General features: G+C 40.6%; 1 protein-coding gene across 2 annotated transcripts in view; it reads left to right on the top strand.

The window, feature by feature from the left end:
- The window catches only part of RCOR1 (REST corepressor 1), a 132,414-nt gene that overhangs the window by 75,394 nt on the left and 42,101 nt on the right, over positions 1-14,919 (top strand). For both annotated transcript variants that reach the window (XM_086708760.1, XM_086708761.1), the window contains exon 3: positions 4,800-4,883. In XM_086708760.1, the coding sequence (XP_086564886.1) occupies positions 4,800-4,883 (84 nt within the window). The remainder of the gene's footprint in view (positions 1-4,799; positions 4,884-14,919) is intronic.

Below are 14,919 nucleotides of genomic sequence, written 5' to 3'. Positions count from 1 at the left end.
CATCCCCAGATTCACTTTTTTTTTTTTTTTTTTTTTGCATATGGAGATCCAGTTGTGAAAAATCCTCTTTGTTGAAAGGGTATTGAATTGAATCCTTTCTCCATCGAATTGCTTTTTTGCACCTCTGTTACAAATCAGTTGACCATATTTATATGAGTCTATTTCTGGTCTGCCTTCTGTTCATTGATCTGTGTACCTGTGTTTTGCCAATACCACACTGTCTTGATTACTATTCCTTTATACATTAAGACTTAATAGCGAGTGGTGTGAATCTTCCAACTTTGACCTGGTTGTTCTGGCCTCATTTGACTTCCCTTTTTAATCTGTCCTTTTGTTTTATATTAATATGGACTCACAGGTTGTTATTTTATTGCTGTCATTTATTTATTTTTGCTTACATTGTTTTTAGATTTGGCCAGGGAGGAGGCAGATCCCATCATTCTTTGAACACTTTTTTACCTCCTGGCATAACAAGATATTTCATGGTCCTCTTGTAGATTTCCTGTCATAGTCCTGGAATCAACCATTTCTCCAAGGAGACCTGGTTTCTTTTATTGGAGAATGGTGTTTAGAATCGAGATCTGGGAGCTAGGTGTGCTCATGTCCTCATTATTGCTGGACTGTCATTGCATCAATGCTCTCTCAGGGGACATTGAAAACTATGAGCTTGTACTATTACACATCAAACCTGTCCAGCACTACAGAATTCTTTCTAGCCCTTCCTTTAACTCTTTCACTCAGCATAATTGAGATTCATTTATGTATATTTAAATAGTTCTTTTTTTTTAAAAGAAAAATTGCTGAGAAAAATTATTCCATTGAGTGGCTATACCACAATTTTAGTTATGAAATTACCAGATCCCCTCCCCCACAAAGTGATGGCACCATTTTACATTCTGACCAACAGTACATGAAAGTTCTAGTTTCTCCACATTATTGCCAAACCTTTGTATTGTTAGTCTTTTTAATTTTCTACTTTTTATAGGTATGTTTTGGTATCTTGAATCGTTTTAATTAGCGTTTCTTCATTACCAGCAATAGCCAAACTATGGAAAAAGCCCAGATGTCCATCCACTGATGAATGGATAAAGAAGGTGGTGTGTGTGTGTGTGTGTGTGTGTGTGTGTGTGTGTGTGTAATGGAATATTGCTCAGCCATCAAAAATAATGAAGTCTTGCCATTTGCAATGATGTGGGTGGAGCTAGACTGTACTATGCTAATAAGCAAAATAAATCAGAGAAATAACCATATGATTTCACTCACCTGGAATTTAAGAAACAAAGCAGATGAACATATGAGAAGGAGAAAAGAAAAAAGAGAGAGCTAAATAAACCATAAGAGACTCTTAGAGAACAAACTGAGGATTGATGGAGGGACGTGGGTGGGGGATGGGTTAGTTAGATGGGTGATGGGTATTAAGGAGGGCACCTGTTATGAGCACTGGGGGTTGTATGTAAGTGATGAATCACTGAATTCTACTCCTGAAATCAATATTGCCCTGTATGTTAATTAACAAATTGAAATAAAATTTTGAAAGAAAAATAATTTGCCTTTCTCTAATGACTACTGATTTTTAATAGCTTTACATTCCATGTGCTTATTTGCTATCCTTATACTTTCTTTGGAGGCATGTTTATTCAAATCTTTTGCCCGTGTTTTTTTAAATATATGAAATTTATTGTCAAATTGGTTTCCATACAATGCCCAGTGCTCATCCAAAAATGCCCTCTTCAGTACCCATCACCCACCCTTCCCCCCCCCCACCCCCTATCAGCCCTCAGTTTGTTCTCATTTTTTAAGAGTCTCTTATGCTTTGGCTCTCTCCCACTCTAACCTCTCTCTTTTTTTTTTTCCCCCCTTCCCCTCCCCCATGGGTTCCTGTTAAGTTTCTCAGGATCCACATAAGAGTGAAAGCATATGGTATTTGTCTTTCTCTGTATTATTTTGCCCATTTTTTAACAATATGATTATTTCTTTGTGTTGAGTTCCGAGGGTTCTTTATAGATTCTGGATACAAGGCCTTATCAGATATGTGATTTGTAATTATTTCCTCAGTCTTTGGCTTGGCTTTTTTTTTCCTTAAATGGGTCATTTGACGAGTAGAAGTTCTTACTTTGGATAAAGTCCAATTTATGAATCTTTTCCTTTATGGATTGTGCTTTTGGTGTTGTATCTAAGAACTTTTTCAACCTAAGTTCAAAAGATTTTTTCATGTTTTCTTCTAGTAGTTTTATAACTTCTGGCTTCACGTTTAGTTCTGTCATCAGTTTTCAGTTAATTTTTGTATATTTGTATATGTAAGGTATGGATCCATTTGATTTTTTTTAAATGTTTATTTTGAGAGAGAGAGAGAGAAAGAAAGGGGGAGGAGAAGAGAGAGAGAGAGGGAAAGAACCCCAAGCGGGCTCTGCGCTGTCAACGCAGAGCCCGACAAAGATCCCACCGACTGTGAGATCATGACCTGAGCTAAAATCAGGAGTCGGATGGATGCTTGACCAACTGAGCCACCCAGGCGCCCCTGTTTTGTTTTGTTTTGTTTTGTTTTTTAATATGAATATCCACTTGTTCCAGCATCGTTTGTTGAACAGATTCTTTTTCTCCATTGAATTTTGCCTTTGCACGTTTGTGGAAGGAAAATTAGTTGGTCCTATATGTGCGGTTCTGTTTTTGGACTCCTGTTATGTTAATTTATTTCCCTGTGTGCCAGGACCACACACCGTCTTAATTACTGAATCTTTATAATTAGTTTGATTCAGGTGGATTTTCCAGTTTGTTCCTTTTTTTTTTTTTTAATGTTTGTTTATATTTTGAGAGAGAGAGAGAGAGAGAGAAGGATAGCACAAGTGGGGAAGGGGCAGAGAGGGAGGGAGACACAGAATCCGAAGCAGGCTCCAGGCCCTGAGCTGTCAGCACAGAGCCTGATGTGGCTCAAACTCACAAACCGTGAGATTGTGACCTGAGCTGAAGTCAAGAGCCAGACACTTAACTGATTGAGCCACTCAAGTACCCCTGAAAGAGATATTCTTTAATTTTGATTTTTATTAACTATTTTGATTTTTACCTTTTTTTAAAACTATCGATCTCATTTCCTACAACTTCGCTAAAACTCATTTTTTGAGTAACTTTTTGTAGATTCTGTAGATTGTCTACACAAATGATCATCTGTGAATAAAACCATTTTAATTCTGCTTTTCCAATGCGGATTCCTTTTATTTCTGTTTGACTTCTGATTTTTATTTAAAATACAGCAAGATTGGGGCGCCTGGGTGGCTCAGTCGGTTAAGCGTCCGACTTCGGCTCAGGTCACGATCTCGCGGTTCGTGAGTTCAAGCCCCGCGTCAGGCTCTGTGCTGATGGCTCAGAGCCTGGAGCCTGTTTCAGATTCTGTGTCTCCCTCTCTCTCTGACCCTCCCCCGTTCATGCTCTGTCTCTCTCTGACTCAAAAATAAATAAACGTTAAAAAAAAATTAAAAAAATAAAAATAAAAATAAATAAAATACAGCAAGACTGTATTCCATGTGGGGTCCTCATCTTTGTTGATTGTATTTCATTTTTAGATTATGTGTAGCAGTAACACTGAGCTATATACATATGAAAAGGTGTCCTCAGGGGCCAATGGGAGCATCTCTTTTCTCCTTTTCCTGTCTCTGTATCCTTCACACGCTGTTCCCACTTGGCCTGATTTCCAGTGTCCACTCTGGTTCTTTCCCTCCCACCACCCTGTCATTTTTCTTTCAAGTAACTGCCCCGTAGGTTTTACTGAAAGTATAGGAATTCTTTCTTTATAAAACCTAGAACACATTGACAGATAAAATTAAGTAAAAGATTAGATACCTGGCAGTGTCATAAAGACAAGAATTCTTAAACCAGGCTTTATGAATCTTCTAAAAGTGTGTTTATATTTGTGTGTGTGTTTCTATTTCATTGGGATTTTTTTCTAGAGAGCAGAGTCCATAACTTTCATATCCTTAGAGGAATGTATTTAAGCAAACAAACAAAAAGGTAAGAATAATACCTTTAGAATGAATGAGTTTGGGCCTACCCAGTGCAAGGGTTAGTGAGATTAGTAAGCCTCTTGTGTCTTGAGTCCTCTGTACCTTTGGAAGATAACATTTTATTTTATTCTACTTTTTTTGAAGATAACATATTAAATGTCTCTGTTGTAGTGTATGACTGTTGTTTGTGGTTAATCCATTTATACATGTCAGCTCAGCACCTGGCACTTGTAAACCTTTGGTCTTCTATTTTGTATCCTAGAGTTTTAGGAATTTGAATGCACTTTAGTTTGCTTTCAGATTAAATATTTTTAATGCTTATTTTTTAATAAAGTAGTTAAAAGAATCTTTGGATTCCTGTTGTCAAGTCCCTAAAAAGTTACTGTGGCAGAGAAGGATAAGGGTATTCAAAGCACACGGGAAGAATACGGATATCCTGGGTGTCCCGTGTCTGACGGCCGGGCATCCTAGTGTGTAGCAGTTTAACCACTGGGCACTGTAGCCATGCAGTCCTGTCTCCGCCTCCTTCTACCAAATGACCTGTTGAGTTTCCTCACCAAGCAAGTGAGAGTAGTAAACCTGTTTGTTAAATCAGTAAAAGACTTAAAAGTAGACATGTTTGGGCAGACTCGGAGCCCCCCCTCACCCTGTGACGGTAAGGGTGCAGGTTTCCTTGGGGCAGGTCTCAGTAAAGGGTGGGCGATGTCACGATGTTCCGAGGATTAAAAGATCAGAATGGTGCTGTTAGTCATCGCTTGTTATGTCTGTTAAATTATAATAATTTTCTTTTTTATTTCTACCAAGCCAAACTAGCGAGACGCAGTCAAGAACGAGACAATCTTGGCATGCTGGTCTGGTCACCTAATCAGAATCTATCAGAAGCAAAACGTAAGTTTTAGAACACTTTCATTTTTCACCTTTCTTCTTTAAAGCAAAGTTGTTTTTTTGTTCTTTGTTGTTTTTAAATGTTTATTTTTGAGAGCACACAAGCGGGGGAGGGGCAGAGAGAGGGGGACAGAGGAGCCAAAGCGGGCTCTGCAATGACACCAGCCAGCCCAATGTGGGGCCTGAACTCGCAGAACCGTGAGATTAGGACCTGAGCTGAAGTCGGATGCTCAACTGACTGAGCCACTCAGGCGCCCCGGACAGTGTGCATTTCTTTACTGTGGCCTGTCATAAGGACTTAAATATTTTTTTTTTCTTCTTAATGTTTATTTATTTTGAGAGAGAGTGCGAGCAGGGGAGAGGCAGACTGAGAGAGAGAGAGAGAGAGAGAGAGATGGTGAGAGAGAATCCCAAGCAGGCTCCGGTCAGCACAGTGCTGTCAGTCCCGATGTAGGGCGCAATCTTACAAACTGTGAGATCATGACCTGAGTTGAAATCAAGAGTCGGACGCTTAACAGACTGAGTCACCCAGGAGCCCCAGGGCTTAAAATTCTTAACCAGTGGTTTCATAATTTACTTTATCCAAAATGCTGTACAGGCTAATACTGGAGTAACTAGGAGGAAAGGCTCAGAGTGGAAAGGAAATTATAACGTGGTGTATAACTCCCCCAGCTGGGAATTTACAGATCCGTACATTTCTAATTGGAGGGGTTTCAAAGGGCAAAAATATGTCATTGGAAACAGGCTTTATACTGTAAGACTTCAACTTAACTAGAAGAACTTGTGAATTGACTCTTTGTTTTATGAGTTTAAAGTTGTATTGGGATGAATACACTGAGCTACTTTGGATTTTATTGGGGAGCGTTGGGGTCCTATAGTTACTAGTAATATTAAGTGTATATTCAAAGTTTGCTTTTTCAGCTTTTCTGTTGCCTCTGCTCAAATAATATCAGCAAAAATAATTTTGTATCAGACATTGCCATAAGTCTCTGGCAGTTTCAAATTTTTTCTTTTCTTTTAAAAAAATTTTTTTTAATGTTTATTTGTTTTTGAGAGAGCAAGGGAGAGCACAAGCTGGAGAGAGGCAGAGAGAGACGGGGACAAAGGATCCGAAGCGGGCTCTGTGCTGGCGGCAGAAAGCCTGACGCAGGGCTTAAAGTCATGAACCGAACTGTGAGATCATGACCTGAGCTGAAGTCGGACACTCACCCGACTGAGCCACCCAGGCGACCCCAAAGTTTTTATTTTCTTCATAACTTAAGGGTGAAGAAAAACTAAATCCCCTTTTGGAGAATTTTTCAGTGGGGGTTCATAGGTAGAATTTATGGGGATTTGTAAACTTAGAAATCACATGCAAAGTTTTTTTGGTATGTGTTCATTTTTCTGGAGAAAAAGGACATTGGATTTTCAAAGGGGTCTTTGACAAGAGTCAGTGCTCTGAAATGGGGTTGGACTTGGAAAGTCACCAGTGCTAAATGTTATCGGGAAACTGTTAAATTGTGAGTGAAGGCTCAAATTCGTAGGCTTTGATCAGGATTTCCCGAAGTGTGTTTTCCGGTATTAAAATAAGTGTTGATAGGTTTCCACTGCCAAATGAGTGTGAGAGATGATACATATTAAATAATCTCTTCTTGTGTATTCGGTATCCGTGTCAGCATAGTCAGGGTGCAGAGAGCTCATATGGTAGAGAAACATGTTTAATTTTGACCAAGAAGGATCTTTTTTTTTTTTTTTTTTCCTTCCCTTTCTTTTTCTTTTCTTTTGTATAGTACCCTCCATGGAACACGGGAAGTTCAAGTACTCTTAGTAATGGTGAATTTAGCAGTAATAAAATAATCTCAGTCTGATCTGATTTTAAGAGTATCTTAATTTTGCCTCTATCAGGCTGCTGCTTAATGAGTTTATAATGAAGAACAGAATAGCAGAAGGAAGGGTATTGGCATTTCTGATGTCTTTGCTGTGCTGGGGAGGACGTTTTAAGTATTTCCTGTTTGTTTATTTCCCCTTTGAGCCCTTGCATTAACTTAAAAAGCAATCAGTTCCATTTTTGAACATGTTCTTTTTAACAGAAAGCTGAAATCTTCCTCCCTCTAATTTTTAGAGCTTTGTTTTCTTGAACTCTGCTACAGAAATCTTCCAGATGAGTCTTTTGGATGTTCCGGCCATCCCACCTCCTCTACCGTCCTAGTCCAAGTTCAGCCTGCCTCGTTGCTTTGGGTTTTTTCTAGACGATTGGCTCTTTGGGTGTCTCTGTCTCTTGCGCTCCCAGACGTTACAGTTGGTCACAGTGTCCATTTGAAATGTTGGTGCCCAGAACTGAATATCCAGAATCATGAGCATTTGTTGAGTCTTTGTGCCAAGCACTGCATTAAATGCATTCACACGTCACAATAACTCGAGGACGTTTTTGTCCCCGTTTTACAGTTGGCGTTTCACAAGTCAAAGAGGTTTGGGAAACTGACACAGTAGGAGGTTGAGCATTATCTAGGTTTGCTGAGGTCGTGAACGCTGGTTCATGCTCTGAGTGCCTCTCTCAGGGAGAGCTCATTAAGTCTCTGTGTTCTGTATTTCGGCCACTGTCCTTTTGTTACTTCAGTTCACCATTGATCAGTGCCTTTTGCTCATGTATTACCTGTTGACATCTGTGGAGTCAGAATTTAATTTTTATATTTTCTCATTCTTTCTAGACCTAGAAGAAAAGATAAGAATATGAAGTTAGTAGATTTTTATTTTTTTGTTTTTTTTTTTAAATTTTTTTAATGTTTATTTTTGAGAGAGAGAGAGAGACACAGAGTGTGACTGGGAGAGGGGCAGAGAGAGAGGAAGACACAGAATCCAAAGCAGGCTCCAGGCTCTGAGCTGTCAGCACAGAGCCCGATGCAGAGCTCGAACTCACAAACCACGAGATCATGACCTGAGCCAGTCAGATGCATAACCGACTGAGCCACCCAGTTGCCCCAAAGTTAGTAGATTTTTAAACAATGCTGTTGCCTAAAATAAATTTGTGGTTTTAATGTAAGCCTTTAAAATGACTTTTAAAACCAGTATACAAGTTAACATTCACGTATTGTTGAAAGTTCAGAAGACACAGAAACTTACAAAGAAGGAACTGCTCACACAGTATTTCATTACCCAGAGATAAGTGTTGTTAAATGCTCTGGGATTTTTTCCAGTCCTCTTTGTTTCCTCTTCTGTCCTATAAGGGATATGATGGTGTTTCTCCATGTGTGGGTTTGTCTGTGTCTCTGTATTTTCCCGAATATTGACCGGAGCTTTTCCCACACTGTGAGATAACCATGCGCTATTCTGTCATCACATGGATATGGAAGTGTATCTACCCTTCTGTTGAAAGTGTATTGTTTCAGATTTGTTGCCTGTTGTAAAAGAAAGCTGTAGTAAAATACTGAATCCTAGAGCTTTGTCCTCTTTTGTTTTTTGTTTGTTTTTATTGCGTTTCTAGTATTTTTTTAAGATAGAGCTCTAGGAATGGAATGTGGGTTAATGGGAACTTGCCAAACTGCTCAAGTGTGAGGATGTGAACATGACGTGGCATCTTGATGTGAGTTAGGTTCCTCTTAGTAGGCTCCCACTTGTGGAGCTTTGGGAATCATCTAGTTCTTGGCTAGTCATCTAATCATAGGCCTTAAAATGTGATTGAAGTGTGATTGCAGACACGTATACATAATTTTTTCCGTTTGCACACCTATCATTCCCCCGCAACTCCCTTCTCCACAGTATAGTGTCACAATAGAAGTTTTTTCTACTTTCCTTTCTTCTTTATTTTCTTTTTTTTAATTTTTTTAATTTTTTTTAACTTTTTTTTTTTTTTTTTTTTTTTGAGACAGAGAGAGACAGAGCATGAACGGGGGAGGGGCAGAGAGAGAGGGAGACACAAAATCAGAAGCAGGCTCCAGGCTCTGAGCCATCAGCCCAGAGCCCGACGCGGGGCTTGAACTCACGGACTGTGAGATCGTGACCTGAGCCGAAGTCGGACGCTTAACTGACTGAGCCACCCAGGCGCCCCTCTTCTTTATTTTCAAAGACTGTGAAAGTCTTGGCTGTCCAACATTGATTCTGACTCTGTGTAGATAGGAGATTTGGAACACGTATAGATGGCTAGCAGGTGTCCCTCGTCTAAGGATGTCTGCAGATCCCTGGTTTTTCTTGTGTTTTCTTTCTTCTCAAGTGGCTGTTTAGATAGAGCTGTGCCTCTTAGGGGTACCGCAAGTTTACAAAAGTATTTTGTGGTTATTAAAATAAATGCTGTTGTCAAAATTTCAAACAATACAGAATGTATAGTGTAGACACTTAACGCCCTCTCATAGTCACTGTGTATAATATATATGCTTTTCCTAATATTTTTATACATGTTAGTTAATATATAAATTTTTTATCACAAAGTATGAGTTCAACAATTTGTTCTTGATGGTGTATCTGGGACTCTGTTCTATCTCAACACATTTACTATTGCCTAGTTTTTAAATAACAGGTATGGGTGTCCCATAATTTGATTTTCCTAAAAAACTGAAGTGTGGTTGATACACAGCGTTGTACTAGTTTTCAGGTGGACAACACGGTGATGCGACAACCCTGTATGCTATGCTCACGAGTGTAGCTGCCACCTGTCACCATGTGGCGGTGTTACAGTGCCACACTTGCACTGTCCCTTTCATTCCTGTGACTTCCTCATTCCATAAGTGGATGTTTGAAGTATTTCAGTTCTTCTTTCTTCTTTCTTTTTGTTTTTTTTTTTTTTTAATTTTTTTTTTTTCAACGTTTATTTATTTTTGGGACAGAGAGAGACAGAGCATGAACGGGGGAGGGGCAGAGAGAGAGGGAGACACAGAATCGGAAACAGGCTCCAGGCTCCGAGCCATCAGCCCAGAGCCCGACGCGGGGCTCGAACTCCCGGACCGCGAGATCGTGACCTGGCTGAAGTCGGACGCTCAACCGACTGCGCCACCCAGGCGCCCCTCTTCTTTCTTTTTGAAACTTACTTATCTTTTTAAGTTTTTGGCACTCATCACCACAAGTGCACTGCTTGATCCCCATCACCTAGTTGACCGTGCCCCCATTCCTGCCCTCTGGTAACTGTCAGTTTGTTCTCTAGAGTAAAGAGTCTGTTGCTTGGTTTTTAAGCTTTTTAAAGAAGCTGTAGGGAATGTTCTCATTTCTTGAGGATAAATCCCTAGAAGTAGAGTTCCTAGGCTAAGGGGCAAATGCATTATTTCTTGTTATTTCTTTATATTCTTTTCATTTTCAAAAATATATGTAACGTTTAGAGCAGTTTTAGGTTCACATCCAAATTGATCAGAAAGTACAGAGATTTGGGGTGCCTGGGTGGCTTAGTCGGTTAAGTGTCCGACTCTTGATTTTGGCTCAAGTCATGATCTCACGGTTCGTGGGATTGAGCCCCATGTCAGGCCCTGTGCTGACAGCCCAGAGCTTACTTGGGATTCTCCCTCTCCCTCGCTCTTTGCCCCTCCCCCATGTATATTCTCTCTCTCTCTCTCTCTCAAAATAAGTAAATAAACTTTGAAAAAAGAAGAAAGCACCAAGCTTTCCCAAATACTTTTGCCCCCACAGTGCACACCACCCCCCACCATCCCCTACCAGAGCGGTGCACTTGTCGTAATCGGTGAACCTACGCTCATAACATCGTTGTCACCCAAAGTTCATAGTTTACGTCAGGATCCACTCTTGGTGTTGTGCGTTCTGTAGGTTTCAGCACACGTTATCGTGACACGTATTCACTATTGTAATATCGTACTAAATCCTTTCCCTGCCCTAAAAATTCTCTGTGCTCTGCCTATGCGTCCCCTCCCAACCCCCTAACTCTTGGCAACTACTGACCTTTTTACCGTCTCCATAACTTTGCCTCTCTCAGAATGTCAGAGAGTTGGGGTCCTATAATGTGGAGTCTTTTCAGAGTGGCTGTTTTGACTTAGTAGTACGCATTTAAGTTTCCTCCATGTCTTTTCCTGGCCCGTAGCTCATTTCTTCATAGCGCCGAACAGCATTCCCCTGTCTGGACGGCCTGTGGTGTGTTTACGCGTTCACCTGCTGAAGGACGTCTTGGTGGCTTCCGAGTTCGGGCAGTTATGAAGGAAGCTGCTGTAAACATGTATGTGCAGGTGTTGGCGTGGACGTAAGTTTTCGGCTCCTCGGGGTGAGCACGAAGGAGCAGGATCGCTGGATTGTTTGTTAAAGAATACGTTTAATTTTGTAAGAAATTGCAAGACTGTCTTCTGGAGTGGCTGTGCCGTTTTGCATTTTTGCCAGCTGTGAATGAGAGTTCCTTGTAAGTATTTGGTGGTGTCGGTGTTTTGGATTTTAGCCACTCTAAATAATACGCGTATAGTTCATGTTCTTTTAAACTAAAAAGCAATAGGTACGTACAAGATAAAATCTCCTACGTTCTGGGTGTCTGTTAGTCCTGACACACTTTTTTTTTTAATGGTCATATAATACAGGTGTTTCATAGTTAAGCATTTCTAAACAGTGTTGTAGTGAACATCATTGAAGTGGGGTTGGTAGGTCAGATGGTATGTACTTTTTAAATTTATAGATTTTTTTCTACATTATAGGAGTGTTCCTGTTTTCTAAGACATCTCCAATACTGGGTATATTAATTTTTTCTTTCATTCTTTTTAATGTTTTACTTATTTTGAGAGAAAGAGAGTGTACAAGCAGGGGAGGGGCAGAGGGTGGGGGGGGAGAGAGAGAGAGAGAGAGAGAGAGAGAGAGAGAGAGAATATCCTGAGCAGGCTCTTCGTTGGAAGAGGTGGGGCTCAAACTCACGAACCTTGAGACCATGACCTGGGCCAAAATCAAGAGCCAGACATTTAACCAACTGAGCCATGTAGGCTCCTCTTAATTTTTTTCTTTAAAAAAATTTATTAATAATTATTGTTAAAAAGAATTTTTTTCGATGTTTGTTTATTTTTGAAAGAGAGACAGATTGTGGTTGGGGGAGAGGCAGAGAGAGAGGGAGACAGAATCTGAATCTGAGCTGTCAGCCCAGAGCCCGACGCGGGGCTGGAACTCCTGAACCACGAGATCATGACCTGAGCCGAAGTCAGGTGCTTAACAAGCTGAGCCACCCGGGTGCCCCTTCAATAATTATTTTTAATTGTAGTAAAATACACATGATGTGAAATTTACCATCTTAACCATTTCTTTGCTTCCAAGTAAATTTGATTGTGAAATTATAACAAGCAAATTAAATATGTTGGTTTGTATTTCCATCTTAACCATTTTTAAGGGGATAGTGGTCTCAAGTACATTCACATTGTTGTGTACCCAGCCTCCAGAACGCTTCTCATCTTGCAGAACTGAAACTCTGAACTCATTAAAAAAAAAAACCCAAACCTGCATTTCCCCCTCCCCCAGCACCTGGCAACCACCATTCTGCTGGTTGATGGCTTCTGACTTAATGAATTTGACTCCTCTGGGTACTTCGTTTGGTGGAATTATACTCTTTTGATGACTGGCTTATTTCACGCGACAGAAATGTCCTCAGGTGTCATCCACATTGTCGCCTGTGGTACAATTTCCTTCATTTTTATGACTGAGTAGTTCTTCCTTGTAAGGAAAGGCCACATTTGTCTCTCATTTACCAGTGATGGACAGTTGGGTTGTTTCCACATTTTGGCTGTTGTGAACGCTGCTGCTGTGGACATGGGTGTGCAAATATCTCTTCGAGACCCTGCCTTCATTTCTTTTGGGTGTATACTCAGAAGCGGGATTGCTGGATTTGGTAATTCTAGCTTTGAATTTTTTAAGGACCTGCCATCCTGTTTTCCACAGGGGCTGCTGTCATTTTATATTCCCACCGACAGTGCATGGGGTCCAGTATCTCCACATCCTTGTCAGAATTACCATTTTCTGCTTGTGTTTTTAATAGTAGCTATCCTAATGGGTGTGGGGTGATACCTCATTGTATGGGAATATTAATTGCTTTTTAAAGTTGGCTGAACTGACAGAAAAGGATTTCATTAATTATTACTAAGGTTGAGCATCTTTGTATTTTGAACTTTTAAGAAAGTTTATTTATTTTGAGAGAGAGAGAGAGAGAGAGCGAGCACATGTGAGTGGGGGAGGGGCAAAGACAGAGGGAGAGAGAATCCTAAGTAGGCTCCACACTGTCAGTGCAGAGCCTGACACAGGGCTCGATCTCACTAACTGTGAGATCGTGTCCTGCACCAAGATAGAGTCACTTAACTGCCTGAGCCTCCCAGGCACCTCTGTATCTTCACTTGTTAATTCTTCTGTACATAGCAGTCAGGCCTTACCTTATGTGTTGTTTGGTTTGTTTTTTAGAATTACATGTAGTTAAATTGATTAATCTTACTTGTGGCTGCTCGCATACTGTCATGCTGAAAAAAGCCCTTCCCCCACATATTATATACTGCGCACACCTCTGTTTCTTCTGCCCTCCCCTCCTCCCGCCTCTCTCCTCGTTACATCATTGTTCTATCTGGAACTATTTAATTCTTTCTCAAATCTTCACTTAGGTTAAACCCGTGTGTGTACTTTGGTCTTTATCTGAATTCTTGACTCTGTTTCATTGACTGATCTGTTGTTTCCTGATTTGTACCATTTTTATTCTTTTCAGTGTTCCTGGTTGATGGGTGAAGTTTATTTATTTTTCTGGGTGAAGTTTAGGCTCATAGTTTCAAGCTCTCTCCAAAAGTATCTTGATTGGGGTTATCTGGAATTTGAGTTTGTTTAGTGAGCATTGGTTTCATTCACATTTTTATTGAGCGCTTTGTGTGCTTGGTAGTGTGTGGCAGGAGTGAGGGAGTCAGGAAGCTTATGTTCTAACGGAGAAAGAAGGGAAGATGAACCTGTAAACTGTAATTTATGTGTATTTCCTCTACTCCGGCTCTTCTTTTTTGGATGCAAAAAACTTGAGGTCTAGAAAAGTGAGGTCAAATGCTTACGGAACCACAGCTTCTTAGTAGCCAGGTTTGGGCTAGATCTCTGGTCTCCAGGTGGCATTTATTATACACATCTGCCTTCATATGCTGCTCTTCTTAATAAACTATAATTGCATTCTTAAAGCATTACTGATACTAGACTAGCTGCTTTGGGCTGTGTCTGAGTGAAACTTCAGTGAGAGCTACGACCTTTGGGGTATGCCTAGAAAATGTGCCTTGTAGAGACACATTGCATATGGAGGAAATATAAATAATTCCAGGTAGCGTAGAGGAGAACAGTATGCTTTTATTATTATTATTATTATTATTATTATTATTATTATTATATATATATAGTATATATACTAAATAATATATAGTATGTAATAAGTAAATAGTATATATATTAAATAATTCTGGAAAATTACTTGATGAAACAATGGCATGAGATTTAGGGGACACAGGAATGAATGAAGGTTGAAAAGTGGTAGAATCTGGAGGTTGGCAGATGGTGAGAGAAATGGAAAAATGTTCACTAATTGGAGATGAGGACAGTGGAGTCTCATTTTAGCTTCCAGCACCTCCTATGGGCTGTTAGCATCCCTCCCCCACCCCACCCCACCCCCGCCGTGGGACCAAGCAGAAAGCGCTACATTTTCCTGGATAGAAACAGGGGAAGTATTGGAAACAGTTGACATTCTGGGTAGAATGTTGAGGAGGGTAAGAGTTGGCTTGTGGGCAAGGTGCATAAGTGTGCTGCAGACCGGGGGAAGGACGCCTGTGCGCCTGTATTTGTCCGTGTACGAAGATGCGGGGAGAAAATGCAGTGCTCTGTTTTGGAGACCTGCCTGGCTGCGACACCTGTGGTCCTTGGGGAGGTGAGAAGCCTTGAAACTGTGCCAAGTCTCTTGACAGCCTTGTGGTTTAGTGGAGAGCCAGGGCTAGAGGCAGTGAGTGTCGATCCATTCCGGGTGAGAGAAGTTGATGCCCTCAAGGCTGTTGCTGTTAGAGGGAGGCTCGATCGAAATGTGGAAAGTCAGGGGCACCTGGGTGGCTCAGTCATCCAACTTCAGCTCAGGTCGTGATCTCATGGTTCATGGGTTCAAGCTCCGCATGGG

This window comes from Puma concolor, chromosome B3 (assembly GCF_028749965.1).
Source record: "Puma concolor isolate L17-30 chromosome B3, mPumCon1.1.hap2, whole genome shotgun sequence".
In the NCBI taxonomy this organism is placed as follows: domain Eukaryota; kingdom Metazoa; phylum Chordata; class Mammalia; order Carnivora; family Felidae; genus Puma; species Puma concolor.
Note: the sequence above shows the minus strand (reverse complement) of the source record. Positions and strands in the feature narration are given on the sequence as shown.